Source organism: Oncorhynchus masou, chromosome 22, assembly GCF_036934945.1.
Source record: "Oncorhynchus masou masou isolate Uvic2021 chromosome 22, UVic_Omas_1.1, whole genome shotgun sequence".
Lineage (NCBI taxonomy): Eukaryota > Metazoa > Chordata > Actinopteri > Salmoniformes > Salmonidae > Oncorhynchus > Oncorhynchus masou.
Window position 1 is genome coordinate 51500781 of NC_088233.1, and position 21214 is coordinate 51521994.

Consider the following 21214-nt stretch of genomic DNA (forward strand, 5'->3'; position numbering starts at 1 on the left):
TTTCATACTTTGGGGGTTTTCAATGAGTTAAATGCGGATGGGAAACCCCATGCTTCAGCATCAGTTGGGGATACATTTAATCTTTTTTTAAATTCTACAAAAATATCTCATGGGGCTGCATGCCCACAGACCCGCCCCAGATAAAGGGGGAAAAAAAATCCTAGGGGAAACTTTTCTGTGCCACCTTGACATGGGCAAAAGTCCCCTTAATGTGAACTCATTTTCCTTCTCTACAATGGGGGCATGGCAAAGTGCAAATGTGTCCATTAAGTTGCAGTTTTCTTAACACTTTGGAATAGGAATTAATTCTATATGCAGTACTGATTTTTGGTCACAGGATGGAGCACTGGTTTGCAAGACCTTCTTGAGCATGTTGTATGTAATGTAATAGGATAACTAACTGTAGCCTTGGTGCCAGCCTGAGATGGAAGTTCATGCGGATTGAAATGTGTGCTTCCTCACTTTTCACAGAAATCCTGTGTACAGTATTTGTTTTTCTAAACATAACTGTCTGGGAAACATCTGCTGTATTTGAATTTGCGGGGACATTCATTTAAATCTCCACAAATGACTAGGTTACCATTCTGAAAATGTACTGCAAATGTTGAAAAGTTAATTGAATAAATCATGCACCGGTAGGAAGGAACATTAACTCATTAGTTTGGGAAATGAAAATACAAAAAATCCTTTATTTTGAGAACAACAAAGGGAGGGCAAGGTACAGTGAAGTGCAAAATAATCAATGACATTGAACCGCCCACAATCATTGTTTGATTGCAGTTTAGCTCTGGCTCAGTGGGGCAACCATGGGCTGTTCTGACTGAGTTAGGCCATAGGTGCATCTCAATAGTCTAAATGGACTTCCTCTCCTCACCTTCCATCTCCACGAGAAGAAGGAGCAGGCCTTGTGAATGTGAATTTTCAAATCAGTGAAGATGAGAAGGAGGAGGACAAGTCAGAATATTGAGCTGCACCATAAGTAGGATGAGCCAGGCAAGATAAGCTGTGGTACTCTTACTAGAGCGCCAGTATTCAGGCTGCCTGGTCTGCAGCTGGGAGAGGTGGTAGGAATGAGAGCTGGTGCATCACATGGGACAATCATAGATATGGATGGCCCTGTCATCTCCAACAGATACGATCTTAGAACCTGTGCCGTTGTATTTCACACTCCACACCTAGGGGGGAGCAGACGACAAGACTTGAACAACATGCAAGGCAGCAGTTAGGTGTACAAACACACCATGTCACTTAAAATACTCTGTAGGCATTTCGAAACCAATTCAGAATGCAGGTGTACGACTGTACCATCGACTGAAAAGATTTCAGATATTACTATTCTGTAAAAAAAAAAAAAAAAAAAAAAAAACACCCTTTGAAATGATTAAATGATGGTGGGACAACCATGTGATGTTCTTTCATCTATAATCCATTCGACCTCTGAAAAGCAAGAAGAGCTCCTCTGTCTATTATGACCAGTCGGAACGAGAGATACTGCTACACGAGAGATGATTTTAAAAATCAGCTGCATTTGTCCATATCATTCTCTTGACTTCCTAGCAGCTTTCATTCAGACAAGAGGCTAAAAATGGAAAGCAGACCAGACACTCAACTGCCTCTGATCTCTCCTCTCCTCAGAGCAATGTCTGTAAATTTGGAGCTTTCTTCCAGAGAAGATTAAGCCTCCCTACAGGCGTCTGCAGTGGAGATCTAACGACAGCTCGGATTATTCAGTCTGCCAACACTGAGACATAACAGAAACACAGGAGGGAGCATAGTAGGACAACAGCCACTTCAATTCCCATATTCTTTTGAGTGGCCAGCCACTGTAACACCGAAGTCGGCAAGAGATGAGTGTACTGCATTGTATATGGCTGTTAGACCCAATAACATTATTAATCCCTTCCCTCATTTTCTTTCTTTTGTGATCAGACTGTAGGTGAAAATAATATGAGGGATTAAGGCTATGAGTCCTGTTCACCTAATCCAGAATATACTATCGAGCATGCACTTTATGGATTGTAAAAGGAGAAGTGCTTTCTAAATAAAAATGTACGGTCCTCAGGACCAATAAAATGTTCCATTAGCCGTTGACTGAATGTTCTCACCTGGTCCTGATGGTCGAAAAATGTGTTGACACACGCCCTAGAGCTGGCGTCCCAAACCTTCACACTCTTGTCTGAGGAACTGAGAGGACCAAAGACAAAAAAAGTAATTTTGTCATCCCAAAAAAACACTTCTTGGCATTATACCGGTCATTTGTAGTCTGTAGACTCTTGTCCTCAAAATCTGAATGTATGTGAAACAAACTTGTTGGAACATTTTGGAAATAGGACCTCTTCCTTCTCCCATCATTGACGTTATAACTGATTTTACATAACTGGATTGGTGAAAGATATGCAAGTGACAATCGTTTTATTGTCTTTGAATTAGACTTTGGCACCTGCCATTATAAAATCACATCAAATATGATCTGGGAACTTACTATTTAAAACCAAAACAGTTACTTAAGACACGCACACACACTTTACCTGGAAACAAAATGCGTGTCATCAGGGGAGAAAGCTACGTTGAGGACCCAGGACGCGTGGCCACTCAGAGTGCCTGCCAACTTGGCATGCTGCCTGTAAAACAACATTTTCCAAGTTTTAATAAAATACATACACTATTAGAGCAAAAGTATGTGGACACCTGCTCGTCAAAACATCTCATTCCAAATCATGGGCATTAATATGGATCTGGTCACCCCTTTGCTGCTATAACAGCCTCTACCCTTCTGGGAAGAATTTACTCTGAATCAGTGGTATTCATTGTGCGGGCCCGCATGAGCCCTTAATTTGTGGCTCACTATATTTTTCCTATCTTCCATTCATAATACATAAATGATACAATTTCAATTCAATGCATTTAATATATATAAGTTTGGAACCACCAAGACACTTCCGAGAGCTGGTCCCATCATGCAGTACAAAAAAACCCACTTGTCTCTCCATTTCTCTTGTAACTTTTTTGTTCTTGAATCGACCATATCCTTCTCTTAGCCACTGGAGCCACGTGAGCCAACTACATTTTCCCGCCGCCATCTTCCTGATTTTCTAGGTTCTCCCCGGTGGTTGTTTTTCATAGCTGTCGTGTTCTCCAGCTCTTCCCCCTCATTTTTATTGTCAATAGATTTACGTTTCTTTTTTACAATAAATTGATTCATGTCAACCAGACTGCAAAATTCATTAGTAGCAAACTGGTGTGTGTCGGTCGCTGGAGTTGCGTTCTATTTCAGCCTTTCTGTTCAACAGCTGCGCTATCATGCCATCTATCTGCTGTCCAGAGTACACTATATAAAAATATATATATATTTGTATTTGTTTTTGGACTGCATGATGGGACCAGCTCTAGGAAGTGTCTAGTGGTTCCAAACTTCTTCCATTTAAGAACACCACTGTGTTCTTGGGGACCTTCAATGCTGCAGAAATGTTTTGGTACCCTTCCCCAGATCTGTGCTTCAACACAATCCTGTCTCGTTTTTGCTCTGACATGCACTATCAACTGTGGGACCATATAGACAGGTGTGTGTCTTTCCATCAGTTGAATTTACCACAGGTGGACTCTAATCAAGTTGAAGAAACATCTCAAGGATGATCATTGGAAACTGAATACTTATGTAAATAAGTTGTTTCATTATTTGAAAAAAATGTGCAAACATGTATAAAAACCAATTTTTGCTTCTTTATTATGAGGTATTGTGTGTAGATTGATGAGGGGGAAAAATGCATTTGATCTATTTTAGAATAAGGCTGTAACATAAAATGTGGAAAAAGTGAAGGTGCCTGAATACTCCCCGATGCACTGTATAGTGTATACACTGGCACCACATATGAATTAATCCAAAAGCTACATTACAAAACTTTAGAATTTTACCATTAAACTACCAGAATGTGTCACTTTCAACGCTGTGGGAATTTATCAGGTGACATCTAGTGGCCCTGTTGGGCCCTTCAGATTTCCACAGGTGTCTAATTATCTATGGTCCTCTGTGTGGCCTAATCACATGTAAAATAATAAAATGTTTTTTAATAAAATAACAAAAGTTGTAAATTATCATCAACTTAGCGTATACCATTGGTGTTTAATGAGGGTTTCTGCATATTTACTATGTTTTTGTTGTCAGTGTTTTTGCTACAAACTGGTGGCAGTTGTGGAAAAAGTTGGAAAAGTTAATTGAAAATAATGCTATTGTTGATTAGATGCTCTTTTCATTAATTAGGCTATTTTATCTTGAACCATATGGTTCTAGCCACTAGAAACTTATGGACAATATAAAAAAAGATATAAAGTATAAATTACCAAAGATTGCCATATTACCAGTAGCTTTGCAACCATATGTGTCAGTTATTTAATTATTTTAAAACATTTATTGTTTTCCAAAAAAGGAGCGTGATGGCAACAGCAACACCCAAAATATGAGAATAGGGACTGCTTGGCATCAGACCACTGTTGATGTCTGAAAGATCTGACAGACTTTGGGGTGATTTTAGGGTGAGCCATCACTGGAAGTCAGCGTGGACCTGTGTGACATAATGTAATTTGACATTTCATTTGGATCTCAAAGAGAACCACCAAGATTCTTAAGTTGTTTCAAATATATCCCCAATACTCAATTCATGGATACATTGCCTTGAACACAAAGCAATACAGCCATGCATTTTTTTTATTTGTTTGGAACAGTCTGTAGGACTCTTATTCTACACCACAATACCCTAAAATGAGAGCAGGCGGAGACTCCCAAGTGAACTTACACGTCATAAATCTTGATGTAGCCATCATCTGAGGCTGTTACTAAGAGCTGTGAGTCTGGAGAGAACGTCAGCGATCTGATAGGCATGGCGTGACCTACAGAGAGGGAGTGGAGAGAGGGGGAGACAGCATGCTTGATTAAAACACACACACAGCTTGTCTTCAGTGCTGACAATTCGTGAGAGCTATACACCTTCAATATGAAGACGCTTGACATTGTCCATTGTAGATTGAGTCACATAGCAGCCAGTGAAATGTTTTACAAACCAGGTTTCCATCCAACCTTTTTATGAGAGTAAAGTACTTAACAAATGTTGACAAAACAAAATACTCAAATGTGGGATCGTTTTGTGCCGGTAAAATAAATGTATGCGAAAAATGACAAAAACACCTATATGTGCAAATATTGATATAATAACCATAGGCGTAAACTTGTAATCACGCAATGGTATAGTATCCCCCTCTACAACCCAGGAAAGCATGAAGTTTAATCGGCTACATATTAAATAAGTTATAATGACCTTCACTGGGTGTTAAAGTGCACAGTGATGTTATTTATTGGAAGGCAGCATCAAGCACAAGGGTCTTATTCTGGTGACGTGACGATTGGTGCTTGGCTGTGGGAGAAAGTGGTTGAGGGACACAGAGGCCAGTGAATGTACCTTCCAGCGTATGGAGTAGTTTCCCAGTGGCAATGTCAAAGATGTTAATGATTCCATCTATAGCTCCACTGGCCAAGTACTTTCCATCTGGACTCTGGAAAAAAGATAGGGGAAAAATTTAATTCAAATTCAAGTATTTCTGATAGTTATAAAGCTTGTTTTGAGCAGTTGTATTTGAACGTTTAACTAGATGTTATTGATGTAATCACGTGGAAAATGTGGGATAAAAACTATGAACCACTGCCAGCTGAAGAACTGATTCATTATCAGGAACATTTGATAGTTGCAGCACTGACAATTCTTTAAAGGCTGTGGCTCCTGACTTTTCTCAACCTTTCTTCCCGAGCACTAAAGGTCCCGAAGCTTCTGCGCATGTGCGTAAGATGTTCTACGCATGTTTCTTTATCTCTACTTTACACACATTTGTTGTGTCCTTCCCTTCACATTTCGCACTGTCAATTGTGACTGATAGTTTGAAATAACTACGAAGCATCTCTATACCAACCATTTGATCTCAGTCTCATTGGAATATGGATTTAGATTGAGTTATAGTATCGTTTCGAAGTAGTTGAATGATGTGAAATGAGTGAAATTCAGAGCAGATGGTGTTAAACTGTAGCTAGCCTACTGGTGTATTCTCATCGACGGGGCTGTAGTAGAGCAGGTAGAGAGAGTCAAGTTCCTTGATGTCCACATGACCAAAAACTATCATGATCCAAACACACGGCCTGGTATGGCAACTCCTCGGCATCCGACCGCAAGGTGCTACAGATGGTAGTACGGCACAGCACATCACTGGAGCCAAGCTTCCTGCAATCCAGCACTTCTATACCAGGCAGTGTCAGAGGCCCTAAAAATTGTCAGACTGTTCTCTCTGCTACCGCACAGCAAGCAGTATCGGGGCACCAAGTCTAGGTCCAAAAGGCTCCTTAACCTGTTGATGCTCTGGGGGCGCTATTTCATTTTTGGATGAAAAACGTTCCCGTTTTAAACAAGATATTTTGTCACAAAAAGATGCTCGACTATGCATATAATTGATAGCTCGAAAGAAAAACACTGACGTGTCCAGAACTACCAAGATATTTTCTGTGCGTGCCCTAGAACGTGAGCTTCAGGCAAAACCAAGATGAGACGGCATCCAGGAAATGAGCAGGATTTTTCTGTTTTCCATTGTCTCCTTATATGGCTGTGAATGCGAGAGGAATGAGCCTGCCCTTTCTGTCGTTTCCCCAAGGTGTCTGCAAATTTGTGGGCAGATCATTGGAAGATTGACCATAAGAGACCACATTTACCAGGTGTCCGCCCGGTGTCCTGCGCCGAAATTGGTGCGCAAAAGACAGCTGCCAGTATTTTTCCATGGGATACAGAGAGGAAAGCAAGCTTCCACGAACTGCATATCAATGAAGAGATATGTGAAAAAACACCTTGAGGATTGATTCCAAACAACGTTTGCCAAGATCGATATTATGTAGTTAATCCGGAAAAAGTTTTACGTTGTAGGTTCGTTTGTGTAGCCAGACGCAAAGAAAACGGAACATTTCTCCTACACACAGACGCTTTCAGGAAAAACATTTGGTATGTAACTGAGAGTCTCCTCAGAAAACATCAGAAGCTCTTCAAAGGTAAATGATTTTATTTATTTGGTTATCTGGTTTTTGTGAAAACTAAATACTCAAAATGCTATGCTAGCTTTGCATAATCTTACACAAATTAGTCAATTTCTATGGTTCAAAAGCATATTTTGAAAATCTGAGATGACAGTGTTGTTAAGAAAAGGCTAAGCTTGAGAGCAGACGCATTATTTTCATTTTATTTGCGATTTTCAGAAATCGTTAACGTTGCGTTATGCTAATGAGCCTGAGGCTTTAGTCACGATCCCGGATCCGGGATGGGGAGTTCCAAGAGGTTTTAATTAACAGTTTCTACCCCCAAGCCATAAGACTGCTGAACAGCTAATCAAATGGCTACATTAACTATTTGCATCGAACCCCCGCCCCCCCCCCCGGCTGGCAACCGTATAACGGTAGTTACCAGGGCTCGTCATAAAGCAGGAGAATGATCTCCGCTAACCATTGCCTGACTGGCAATCGAGGGGCTACCAAGGTGAGGGTTGAGTCCTTCATCCCGCACTCTGTTCAAGCAGAGAAGGAAGCATGAAGAGCATCACCCTTGGCCAAGGGTGTGCCAGCGTTTCCAGTCACAGTGGTGCGTATCCTGTGAATGCAAAGAATGGGCATTGAGTGTCTACATGCAGATTTTTTAAGTCATTTAGAAGACGTTCTTTTCCAGAGCGACTTACAGGAGAGTGCATACATTTTTCATACTGGTCCCCCGTGGGAATCAAACTCACAACCCTGGTGTTGCAAGTACCATGCTCTACCAACTGAGCCACGTTTCTTTGTGCGATGCAGAGATCTACAGTGGCTAGACCGTGTGTCTCCCAGATCCACAGAATAATCTTGACAGTTGGTCTGAGTAGACGGAGAGAGCGTGCCACCCTGACGGTTGTGTGCCACCACAATCATATTGTTTGCCCTGACAAGGATGTGAGAATTTTGAAGGAAAGGCAGAAAGTGTATCAATGCAAGAAACACTGTCAGCAGTTCGATGTAATTTATACGAGCATGGCGGAGCTGTGGGACCACAATCCGTTTATTACTCTTCCCTCATGACTCACCCTGTCGTCACCACCTTCCTCGTTGACACTATACCTAGGGAAGGTTTTCCATTAAGAAAATGTGGTGCTGGACACATTTGGGGGGGGGACACTACAGCGATACAGATCTTGTCGCATTGGTCTTGGCTGAAATACTTTCAGCGTTGGGTTGCTGACCTTCACCTGTGTCCACAACAGCACCGCAGATGGCCAGAAGTAAGAACGTTGTGTTCAATGCCCATAATGAATGTGCTGCAGCCACATAGACCTTTTAGAATATGAAGGCCACACATGCAGGAACAGCGTGGAGGAGTTGTTTCTCCACGATGGTTTGTGAGGGGAGTTTCCTTCAACGCTGCCACCACCCACAGGTGCAGGCCAGTCGATACAGAACCTGGTCGCTGCCCATTTACAGACATCGATCAGCCCAAAGTTCACGAAGTCGGAAGAGGGCCTTGAGCAGTGGATTTGAGTTTCCTCCTCATCAATTTGGAGTATTACTTTGTCGATATGGAGGTTCTGTTTTGATAGTGATTCGAGGGCTCCATAGTACATACCCCACCCTCGAGAGGATGCTATGTGGGTTAGCCTCACATACTGATGCGTTTTGTTTGGGATTTGCTCTGTGCACTCGCCAGTGAAAGGAGTTAGCAGGCCATGCCCGCAGAACCCGGGATTAGCTGGTGATGCCGCAGCGCGCTCAAAACCAAAGCAGGCAGCACACGGGGGTGTGTATCATTGCCCGCTATTTTCGCCCGACATACGGGTGTGAAAGTTCTTGGATGGGGGCAGGAGGCCAGCTAGGTTCTCCCTGTGCAAGGGTAGCAGGCTCAATGGCTCCGAGGAATATGATTCCTCAAGCAAAGTGTGTGCTCGGTAGTTTTTGCCTTGTGGCTAATAGCCTAGCTAGTTAGCACACTTTACTTGAGGAAGTCCATGCTTTTCTTGTCTCTCCACGAACTGTGTGTCTCTCGAGCATCGGGCTGTGAAGCTAGGGCGGCCAGTTTAGTCAACACGGCCTGTGAGTGTGTTGTGATAAACGACAGAGGAGCTAGCAATTCTACCGTTGCAGGTAGAAAAGCTAGTTTGGTGCAGCTAGCCTTGCGGTGAGTTAGACGGGTTAGCACCTTGCGGCGAGAGCTAACAAAGTCTCTACAGCTAGCAGTGTGGCACTGATAGGAATTTCATGAATAATGACTAAACAATATCTACATTTAAATATAACTATAACTCCACCCTGTTTTATTATATCTGATTAATAAAGTTAGTTCATATGGAAGGGATTATGTAGCATGAACAAGGAGTAATTAAACATAATAAACACCATTCCAACTAGGTTGGGGAGGAATGGGTTGAGGGTTTTAAGTAAGCAAAAAGGATCATTAACCTGTTTGAACCGACTCAACTTTAACTCTGGAGCGTTTAGATAAGACAGCGAGAGCCTCCCTAGGTTTTCCGTTATCTGGAACTGTCTGCTGAATCGTGATGGATAATGGTGAGACTTCAGAAGTTAATCTTGATATAGTGTGTGTGTGTGTGTCAGGATTGTGCGCTAGTGGGTTGGAATTAACTTTTGAACCTTCCTTGTCTTGGTCGAGAGGAGATTCATTCTATAACCAATGACGTCATATTTTGTATATAAACTGTTGTTCGTGGTTTTATGGCAGCGTGCTCCGAGAAAAAATACTATTATCTAATTTTGATAAGACTATTTTATGCAAATAAGAATCTTACAAATTCTTTAAAAAAGACAGAATGATTTTAATTAATGAACGCATAGGAATTGTGAAATTCTGTTGATAGGCACTAGCTAAATGGAGACTGACGAGTAGAAAATGTATTCTACTTGAAGCAAAATGTACCTTTCGGTCAGCACTCAACACTATCAACTGGGGATGCACGATATATCGGTGAACATATCCGAATCGGCCAATATTAGCTAAAAATGCCAACGTCAACACAAGGTCCAGTTTAACGCCGATGTGAAAACCGATGTCAAAGCTGACCTATATAACGTAGGTACATGACGCAATGACACCACATAAAATTTTGCGCTACACTTGCAACATAGCATTCCTAACCCACAATACCCGCTGTGTTGATTGAGCAGTCAACCAAGTCCAGCAGTGATTTGAAAGAGTAAGAACATTTCAGCGAGACAACTCAAAAGCAAAATCCATTAACGCCAAGATAATGGGACTCATTGCCCTTGACAATCAACCGTTCTCTGTCGTGAGTGATGTTGGTCTTCGCCGACTGGTCGAGCACCGTAACACACTACCAAGTGTGCTGTTTTTCAGATGTTGCCCTACCGGAGTTACACAGTAATAGCGTCACTGCTATTAGCTTCACGGCTGACATTTGGTGGGCACCGAGGAAGAGAGGCCACGGACAGAGCTGAAACTTCCCTGCTTGACATGTATGATGAAATCCTGGTTGAGAACGAAACGACTGAACAAATAAACAACAAAACAGGAAGTGAAATAAATGGCTTTTGATTATGTTTTACTGGTAATGCCAACTTAAGTAAATGCCAACAAAATAACTTTTTGGTCAGTATGGTGTGTGTGTTGTTTGTACTATTTAACTGTACGAGAATGCTTAAAAGGCAGCTAAAATTTGAAATATGTTGGATTAGTTTTTTTGGCAAGAAAATATTGAATATCGGTATTGGCCAAACATTTCATATTGGTGCATCACTAAAATCAACAGGAGCAAATGTCCTACATACATCAGCATTACCCTCACGGTTTGCCTGAGAACGGTTCAGTAGGAAGACAGGAATCTAGTCGTTCTGAGAGCTTTTAGTGAACACAGTCACTTCCTCAAAGAAGTCGTGAGAATGACCAGTTGGTAGGAGAGTGGCTCTCTTTATGTAAGAGAGGGGCTCACGTCATTCGCCACATTACCTGTTCAACAGATGCTGTGTGATTGGATACTTCAAGCTTGTGACCCGCCCTAAGGCGTATCCCCATAAGTGACACACCGAAACAAGTATTAGAAATAACTGCATTCCCAGAGATGTTCTATACTCAAGTCAACATAACTCATAACGACCAGCCTGTGTTGGGTGTAGTGCATTTACAGAGATGCGCATTAAGTCATTTTCACAAATTGCTCTCCCAGAGTGCAAATGGAGAGCCCTTATGCTAATTGTGTGTGTGTATGGTGTTATTATTTTTAAAAAGCCCAGTGCTGTCAAAATAGATGTTCCTGTTTTATGGTGTTGAAACTAGCAAACACTGTAAAATAGTGTGAAAAATGTGTGTGGGGACCTATATAATGTATTTTGAGTGAACACTTGTTCCACTGTAATAATCAGTAAAATGTCCCACAATAAACATTCAATCTTGATTGTTACTTACGTAGGCTATACTCAGAATGAATTTCCCTCTGGTGTCCAAAGAGTACTCCTTCTTGCCGCTTTCAACCCCAAAGATGTTGACCTTTCCAAGATGGCTTCCTGTGGCAATGTATTTGGAGTCTGGGGAGAAGGCTACTGTCCATGCATCAACTGGAGTGAGACAAAATACCCTTCATTACATTACTGAATACAGAAAACCAGAGAGAGAAAACATAAGGGTGACATTGAAGCCCACAGAAGTAAAAGCCAGGACACTTCTGTGCTACTTTGTTTCTCCTTAAGCTGTTCTATTGGAACGACAAGAGAAACAGAATAAAGGTGTAATCCTGGGTGACCCTTGAGGGTACTGTACAGTGTGAACAGCACTTAAGTAAAAAATACTTTAAGGTACTACTTAAGTAGTTTTTTGGGGTATCTGTACTGTATTATTTATATTTTGGAAAACTTTTACTTCACTACATTCCTGAAGAAAAAAAACAAACATTTTTACTCCATACATTCTCTCTGACACCCAAACGTACTCATTACATTTTAAATGCTTAGCAGGACAGAAAAATGATCCAATTCACGCACTTACGAGACCATCCCTGGTTATCCCTACTGCCTGATCTGTCGGACTCACTAAACAGACGTTTTGTTTTGGATAGGGGATACCTAGTCAGTTGTACAACTGAATGTGTTCAACTGAAATGTGTCTACCTCATTTAACCCAACCTCTCAATCAGAGAGAGGAGCGGAGGGCTGCCACCACTGGTGAACAGTCACAATGTTAGTCAGCTCAGCAGGCTTTATAACCAATTTATTGAGTTATAACTCCTATGGCTCTGGCCTGAACTACAATTAGTCAACAACTAAACAAATCATACACAACTGCAGAGGGGAATATGTCTTGTCTCAATAGCTTTGGCTGCAAGTTTGTTGGTCGTGGTCACTCAGTTGAGCCATGTGAGCCTTGTACAGGGTGGCAGCTTGACAAAACCTGACCCTATGAACCACATTTGAGCATAGTACTTCATCTTCAATGTTGAAGATCAGGGTTGGGGTCAATCCCAAATCATGAAAAAAAATAACCGAATGGGTTTTTTCAATTCATGGAGTTTACATTAATTTCCTGAATGAAAATTGCATTGTCCCCAGCCTTTGCTGCTACACATGCCCTCGCCGGACAGAATGTGGCTGAAAAGCCACCAGTCCTACCTGGGCCCGCATCCATGGACTTGATCTGCTTGCCGAACTCAAGGTCCCAGAGGCGTATGTGGGCATCCAGCGAGCTGGAGGCTGCTATGGCTCCGTTGGGACTGACGTCCACTGAGACTATACCCAGCTGGTGGCCCTCCAGGGTCCACTGCAGCTCCAGTTTTTCGTCTGACCTGAGTGGCAAGAGAGAGAACAGAGCAGTCAACTTAGTGTAGACCGACCGTACTGGCTCAATTCAATTGGATTCAAAATATGCAGTGTATTACCATTTCCAGACTTTCACCATGTCGTCCAGAGAGCCAGTGACTATTGTCTCCAATCCATCCCGCTCACTTCTACCCCACGCAGCAGTCCAGATGGCATCGTCATGGGCTGAGGGCAAACACACATATAAGACACACCAAAAATGGAATTACAAGGTGTCAAATGACATTCCATTTGAAGGAAAATATGAATATCAATATGTAATGAGTCTGTAACAATATTAAGGATGAGTTAAGACAAAACTCACCATGTTCTTGCTTGAACAGAATACTGTACTGGAAAGAAAATAAATTGTTATTGAATCACGCACAGGTAGCTTTCACAACTCATTATGTGATCACCTTACATGGCTTCCCCCTACCTGAAACAGAATCTGGGTTTACAGGAGACATTGAATATGGCAATTATTTTAAGCCCAGGCAGCTGCCATTCACCAGCTTAAAAATTCACTCAGTACTTACAAAATAATGGAGTTTCGCTAAGCAACTATTGTCCTTACTGCCAGTATGTTCTTCAAAAACAAGGTCAAAATCCACCGCCAATAAAATCACTCATTACTGCCATTACTGATCCAGCAGCAGGAAAGGTCTGATTTTATCCAGAGAGGAAGAGGCAAAGCCAAAATAAGCCCAATGCGTTTCTATAGCCTTCACGCTTTTCGGACAACAACTCATTGTTAGGGCGGAGACATGAGCATCAACACATATATACATGCAGACATTTGCAGTACCAGTCAAAAGTTTAGACACCTACTCATTCCAGGGTTTTTCTTTATTTTTACTATTTTCTTCATCGTAAAATAGTAAAGACTATGAAACAACACATTGGGAATCACATAATAAATCAAGAAAAAGTGTTGAATCAAAATATATTTTATATTTGAGATTCTTCAAAGTAGCCACCCTTGACAGCTTTGCACACTCTTGGCATGATTAGTGTAGTGTAGTGATTAGTGTAGTGTCAACAACGCAGCCACTGCCTGCTAGCCTACAAAGTCAACAACGCAGCCACTGCCAGCTACATCCTACATCAGCAAGGGCAAAGTCGCAAAACTCTTGGATTGGTAGCAGGATGGTCAGTTTTACAAGGGTATGTTTGGCAAGTGGCATGAGTGAAGGATGCTTTGGAATGATAGGATAATATGGGAGCCAATTCTAGATTTAATGCTTTGGATTGGAGATGTTTGAAATGGGTCTGGAAAGAGAGTTTACAGTCTAACCAGACACCTAAGTATTTGTAGTTGTCTACGTATTCTAAGTCAGAGCCGTCCAGAGTAGTGATGTTGGACAGGCGGGTAGGTGCGGGTAGCGATCGATTTAGAAGGCTAAGATCACATTTCACCTCACAAATCCTACAAGTTCCACAACATTTGGATTAATCCTACAAGATTGAAGAGCATGCATTTAGTTTTACTTGTATTTAAGAGCAATTGGAGGCCACGGAAGGAGAGTTGTATGGCATTTAAGCTTGCCTGGAGGGTTGTTAACATAGTGTCCAAAGAAGGGCCAGAAGTATACAGAATGGTGTCGTCTGCGTAGAGGTGGATCAGAGACTCACCAGCAGCAAGAGCGACCTCATTGATGTATACAGAGAAGAGTCAGTCCAAGAATTGAACCCTGTGGCACCCCCATAGAGACTGCCAGAGGTCCGGACAGCAGACCCTCCGATTTGACACACTGAACTCTATCAGAGAAGTAGTTGGTGAACCAGGCGAGGCAATAATTTGAGAAATGAGGGGATTAATCCAAATCACACAACAACAAAAAACAATAGATATAGTTATAGAGGCCCAAGAAAAAATAAAATAATAATAATAATAAATAAAAATAAATAAATTGTCCGATTGTCTATTCAGATAGCAGCCGATAGCTGTCTTAACGGTCGCGACGGAGGATAGCCGTCTTTGTATCTAAGATAATTGCATAATTATCCGGTCAAACGTATTGGAACCACTCCTTCCGGATAACTCCTTCAGTAAAACGGGGGTAGATAAGGAGTGATTGATGTAACTCGGCAGTCCAGTTGTGAAGGATAGTCCGGAGGGGCTGTCCGCATGAATGTCCAGTGAAAACGGGTCCGGATAGGTGATTGTAGCCCAGGAGTGCTTGATGGAACTCTTCAGCAGATTTGGAGGTAATAAAACTTTTTAATAAATATCCAGAATAAGTGTTTTGATGTTTGAGTCCGGAAAAATTTAAAAAATGTATGTGAAAAAAGCCGATAGTCACACGGATAGCAGCTAGCTAGCTGAAGTACCCACGGACTCTTCCAACTGAGATCCAGGTATGAATGTCCAGAGTTAGCGGTTGAAATCCAGGGACATGGAGAGCCAAAAAATTGGCCCTATTTGGTAAAAGACCAAATCCATATTATGGAAAGAATAGCTCAAATAGGCAAAGAGAAACAACAGTCCATCACTACTTTAAGACATGAAGGTCAGACAATCTGGAAAATTAAAAATTTCAAAACTTGAGGCGGCAACATTTCTGGGATCTTTTATTACTGCTCATGAAACCAACATTTCACATGTTGTGTTCATATTTTTGTTCAGTGTAGCTTCTTCCGGTTTGATGCAGTCCAAGACAGGCACTACGTAATCATATTTTATGGTGAATAACATAGCCATGTCAGCTATTAGTCTACTATAGCGTAAGTCGTCTTGTTTGGTTACCATTTCGCCCTCCCTGCTCCCCATGTCACGCGCTCACAGTAGGGCCAATCCCCGTATGCTAGAGCTGCACCTCTCTCCCTCCTCTCACGCTTTAACAGCTCTGGTTAATAAAAAGTAGCTTAACATTACCTTTCTGCAGCTTCCCTTACTTGGATCGGATCAGACCAGGTCAATATGTAACGAGACTAGTTGTATTCGGGTCCACTCGGAATGGGTCTCTATATTTAAAAACAAATATTTAGGCATATCAGGTCGGAGTGGGAATGCCCGGGTTCATTTCAGAACGGATCCAAAACTCTTATCCTCAGCATCATTCAGACGGAGATAACATTCCAATTAGTCAATGGGTATCGTTGGAATGCAAGCCGCATATACTGAGTGCCCGATGATGTAGAATTTGAAACTTATCACCACACAGCCCCAATACCCCGACAGTCATACAGGAAGGATACTGGCCTTGTCGCTGCATCTATCCTAGAATTGTGAGTCTCTATCCCAAAATTGTGCAGCTACCTGGACAGCTAACTTCCATTAAATGGTATTATGGCAGCCATATTGGATTTTGGACACCATATTGGATTTAAGGCTAAATCCATGATGGTCCTAAAGAGAATCTGTGACAAGTTACCTTGGACACAAATTCTGATGTCAGAGCCCACTGTGGCTAGATTATACTAGCCACAACAATAAAAACATGTAACTGTATGCATCTTTGTCATATAGGATGATACAGCACTGAATGAGAGTAAATTTGACTTGGAAAGTTGTCTATTATATTATCTACCAAAAGGTAAAGCTTACTTTCTTCATAAATATTCAATGACTTTTGCAGTACAATATTTTTACACAACCATCCATTTCATAAATGGGCGACATTAGGGATGTGAAAAAACATGGATGTGTTTTGTTCTACCTCGGGTAGGGAGGGGTATCTCACTAGCATATGTTGACACTATTAAACTTGAAATGCTCGTGAATGACTGCTTCATGGCTTAAAATGAGAACCTCCATATTCAACGTCTTCTGTAAATCCAGATTTTGGTTCACCCCCAAACAGAGACTTACTGAGAGAATGAATGAACCTGACTGAATGTCTGAAACAGACACACTCACGTTGATTTCAGCACGCCTGTATGTTTCTTACTCGCAAGATTAGCCAATCAGCTAACTGTTAGCTAGCTACCTAAAACAGCAGAACATTACAGACCTAGGAAGTAACGTTAGCTAACTTAGCATGCTACTAACCTTGGCTTTGGCTAACGTTTGCTAATTATTTCACTTACTTGAGTGCTCATGGTTGTTCGTTAAATCTTGCAAGTAGTTTTACGTCCTGAAAGTCAAATAATTCACATAACGTTAGCTAAGTAAAGTTAGCTAGCTAAATAGCTATTTCTCTACCTGGTAAAGCTAGCTAACGTTATAGCTACTACAGAAATGCAGAAAAAAATATAATAAACTAGAACACCTGGATATTGCTGAAAGATGCATATTAATTAGTGATGTTACGTTTGATACTGGAGCACCAAGGCAAGCGTCGAAATCGGGAAGCAGCCAACTTCGAAGCGCTGTTCTTCTTCTTCGGTGGGGTTTATCGGCGGTTGGTATCCAACGTTATGGTGCATTACCGCCACGTACTGTACTGGAGTGTGGGCCAGAGTCAGAGAGAAACTTAATCTTACCTGCCAGCCCCGATGCTCTTAAAAAACAAAACACATATGAGACTATAGCTAATGACGTTCTACTCAATATACTCTTTAAACTAATTTCCTGTGCCCCCTTTTTTTAAACCACGTTGCAAAATGCGATATCCCACTAAAAAAAAGTTTCATTTATTGGCAGACTCACACTTAAGGTCTATTGCTGCCACCTTCTTTAGGGGGTAATGAAATATCTTTGGAGGTAAATTATAGTCAAGTATACAAGCACATACAGTATGATTTGAACCAATTATGTACCAAATACATCTTAAATCGTTTATATATATATATATATATATATATACACACACTACTGTTCAAAAGTTTTGGGTCACTTAGAAATGTCCTTGTTTTTGAAAGAAAATATCATTTTTTGTCCATTTAAAATAACATCAAATTGATCAGAAATACAGTGTAGACAGTGTTAATGTTTTAATTGACTATTGTAGATGGGAACGGCAGATTTTTTTTTAACGGAATATCTACATAGGTGTACAGAGGCCCATTATCAGCAACCATCACTCCTGTGTTCCAATGGCACGTTGTGTTAGCTAATCAAAGTTTATCATTTTAAAAGGCTAAATGATCATTAGAAAGCCCTTTTCCAATTATGTTAGCACAGCTGAAGACTGTTGTCCTGATTAAATAAGCAATACAACGGGCCTTCTTTAGACTCGTTGAGTATCTGGAGCATCAGCATTTGTGGGTTTGATTACAGGCTCAAAATGGCCAGAAACAAATAACTTTCTTCTGAAACTCGTCAGTCTATTATTGATCTGTGAAATGAAGGCCATTCAATGGGAAAAATTGCCAAGAAACTGAAGATCTGGTGCAACGCTGTGTACTACTCCCTTCACAGAACAGCGCAAACTGTCTCTAACCAGAATAAAAAGAGGAGTGGGAGGCCCCGGTTCACAACTGAGCAAGAGGACAAGTACATTAGTGTCGAGTTCAAGAATCAGACGCCTCACAAGTCCTCAACTGGCAGCTTCATAAAATAATACCCGCAAAACACAAGTTTCAACGTCAACAATGAAGAGGCGACTCCGGGATGCTGGCCTTCTAGGAAGAGTTGCAAAGAAAAATACATATCTCAGACTGGCCAATAAAAGATTAAGATTGGCAAAAGAGCACAGACACTGGAAAAAATATGGCTTTTTCTTGCTTGTGTTTCTTGGCCCAAGCATGTGTCTTCTTCTTATTGGTGTCCTTTAGTAGTGGTTTCTTTGCAGCAATTTGACCATGAAGGCCTAATTCACTCAGTCTCCTCTTAACAGTTGATGTTGAGATGTGTCTGTTACTTGAACTCTGTGAAGCATTTATTTGGGCTGCAATTTATTTGGTTGGTAATTGGGTTGCATTAAGAAGGAAATAAATGATACTATTTAACTTTGAACAAGGCATTCCAGGTGACGACCTCATGGTGACGACCTCATGAAGCTAGTTGAGAGAATGCCAAGAGTGTGCAAAGCTGTCATCAAGGCAAAGGGTGGCTGCTTTGAAGAATCTCAAATATTAAAATATTTGTTTAACACTTTTTTTGGTTACTACATGATTCCATGTGTTATTTCATAGTGTGAATGTCTTCACTGTTATTCTTCAATGTAGAAAATAGTAAAAATAAAGAAAAACACTTGAATGAGTAGGTGTGTCCAAACTTTTGACTGCCAGTATTTATCTTACATTAGGGTGACGTAGCCGAGGCTTTCTAATCTAGTTAGATTTTCAATATTAATTATCAACGAATATAAAACCATGTTATCTTGAATGGTGTAATTTAATCATATGCACGGGTGTGCTAGATGTCTGAATTTATCACAATGCAAGCCTACTCATTAGAAAAAAACAGGAGCTCTAATTCAATATTAACTTCACAGTGAAATACCGCTATTTTGGCTATTAATCATTCTTAAACAGTCAGTTAAATAGCTTATTTAGCTATCTCAAATCGTAGCCTTTAAGATCTCATGTATGCAAGTTTACCTGTCTTATCCACAATGATGGAGCAGCAGACCAAGTGATATGCGAGAGGAGGACCCTATAGCGTAGGATAATTGTGCTGCTGTGTCAACTTCATTTATTAAGAGGTGACGTTACAAAGATCGATTCTGTTACATGTTATTCGTGTTACATATTTACATTTTGGGATAGTTGTTCACTGAATTACTAGCACTACGGTGGCTACAAACGACTCACGCTCAGTAGAATGTGAATGCACTATCACGTGATGCTGCCTTCGAATAATGTCCCAAATGGCAGCAACCTACTGGAAAAGTGCTACCTACTCAAGTAGGTGCCTTTGGAGGCAGGAAGGCAGCCGCCTTTGGATTGGCTAAATAATAACAGTACCCTACACCAACATATTAGTTTCCATTCATACAAAGTGTCAAAACAATTGCCAGCATTTTGCGGGAACTCGTGATGCCCAGAGCCAAAGTGTGCTGCCCAGACCACTGCGTTACAGCAGTTCACAATGCATGTGCAAACTGAGAATTATTGACAGTATGAGGTCGGTTGGTTTGCAGAGCCTTCCCCAAACCATAGCCCCCTATGGTATGATATTGCATTGTATAGCCTACAAACAGCTTCCAACTGCCCCCTGGCGGTGATTATGGGTTTAAACTATTTATTCAAATCCTCCTGCTGCAGGATTATTTTCCTCCTGCGACAAAATGGGTCCTATTAAGATCCGAGATCTGTAGGTTTCCCCCCGGAAAGACAACATAAAAGAAAAACCCACACCAATTTAGTATAGTAGTGGAAAAAGAATATGGAGCAAAACAAACAGCGGAAACACAAAACCTCAGGCATCTTTCAAACTAGAGTGGTTGAGCTGGTAATAGCGCCTCAGTTTACGTGAGGTGTAGCTCTCCCAACAGCTCTTTTACAATTTAAATAGCTCTTAAATTAAAAACCAGCTGGGCCAGCACAGGTGAAACACATCCTGAGACTAACGAGATCACTCGCCAGCACAAGGCAACACGCTCTGCATGCACTCTGCTCATGGCGGTGTGTGAGTGTGTGAGTTTCCATAGCAATGGCTCCGCTTGGCCAACTCTGCTCATTGACGAGACAAACTCAAGGAACATTATTAGTGTATGTGAAATAATCTCTCCTGTCTTAAATTTGACGAGGTTGAAGCACCTCTGACACCATTTTATGATCTTAGTCCGATATGACTGTACTGCTCAGCAGAGCATGAGCAAAGGCTTCAAAATGTTAGTGATACCGAGCCCTACCTGTACCCTAGTTATTGATGAAAAAACAGGCCCTACCCGGCCCTAACACAATCTATAATGTCGGGCTCTGGTCGGGTAGCAGAGCTCTAGCTGAAACTGTCACACTGGAGAAAGCATCTCGGCAAGCAAAACAGCTCCCATCTCTCTTACTATATGTAGCCCATGTACCTGATGCTGTCTGGCCAAAAAGAGTTTGACATTCCACACTGTTTTTGGCCAGACAGGATCAGATACATGGGCTGCACATACACTACATGACCAAAAGTATGTGGACAGCTCTTCGAACATCTCATTCCAAAATCATGGGCATTAATATGGAGTTGGTCCCCCCGTTGCTGCTATAACAGCCTCCGCTCTTCTGGGAAGTTGGAACATTGCTGTGGGGACTTGCTTTCATTCAGCCACAAGAGCACTGGTCGGGCACTGATGTTGGGCGATTAGGCCTGGCTCGTAGTTTGCATTCCAATTCATCCCAGTCAAGTTCTTTCACACCAAATCTCGACAAACCAATATTCTGTATGGGCCTCGCTTTATACACGGGGGCATTGTCATGCTGAAACAGGAAAGGGCCTTCCCCAAACTGTTGCCACAAAGTTGGAAGTACAGAATTGTCTAGAATGTCATTGTATGCTGTAGCGTTAAGATTTCCCTTCACTGGAACTAGCACAAACCATGA

General features: G+C 41.5%; 1 protein-coding gene across 3 annotated transcripts; it reads right to left on the bottom strand.

Annotated features, from left to right (window-relative positions):
* Positions 1-660: 660 nt before the first annotated feature.
* Positions 661-17214, bottom strand: skic8 (SKI8 subunit of superkiller complex). Of its 3 annotated transcripts, XM_064930546.1 has the most exons (12): positions 17109-17179; positions 16886-16932; positions 15732-15820; positions 13179-13206; positions 12934-13039; positions 12668-12840; positions 11472-11620; positions 5451-5544; positions 4791-4884; positions 2529-2621; positions 2106-2184; positions 661-1175 (listed from the first exon to the last, which is right to left on the bottom strand). In XM_064930546.1, the coding sequence occupies exons 5-12, from the start codon at positions 12951-12953 to the stop codon at positions 1086-1088; spliced, it is 792 nt and encodes a 263-aa protein (XP_064786618.1). In that variant the 5' UTR covers positions 12954-13039; positions 13179-13206; positions 15732-15820; positions 16886-16932; positions 17109-17179; the 3' UTR covers positions 661-1085. The 3 variants fall into 3 exon arrangements, with proteins under 3 accessions (XP_064786618.1, XP_064786616.1, XP_064786617.1); XM_064930544.1 differs by lacking the exon at positions 15732-15820 and having other exon boundaries at positions 17109-17214; XM_064930545.1 differs by lacking the exon at positions 15732-15820 and having other exon boundaries at positions 17068-17180.
* Between the last annotated feature and the right edge of the window lie 4000 nt (positions 17215-21214).

Coding starts and splice junctions, on each gene's coding strand:
- skic8 (XM_064930544.1), bottom strand. Junction 12,841..12,933: donor ATGGTGAAAGTCTGGAAATG/GTAATACACTGC, acceptor CTTGCCACTCAG/GTCAGACGAAAAACTGGAGC. Junction 2,185..2,528: donor GACACGCATTTTGTTTCCAG/GTAAAGTGTGTG, acceptor TGGTCCTCTCAG/TTCCTCAGACAAGAGTGTGA.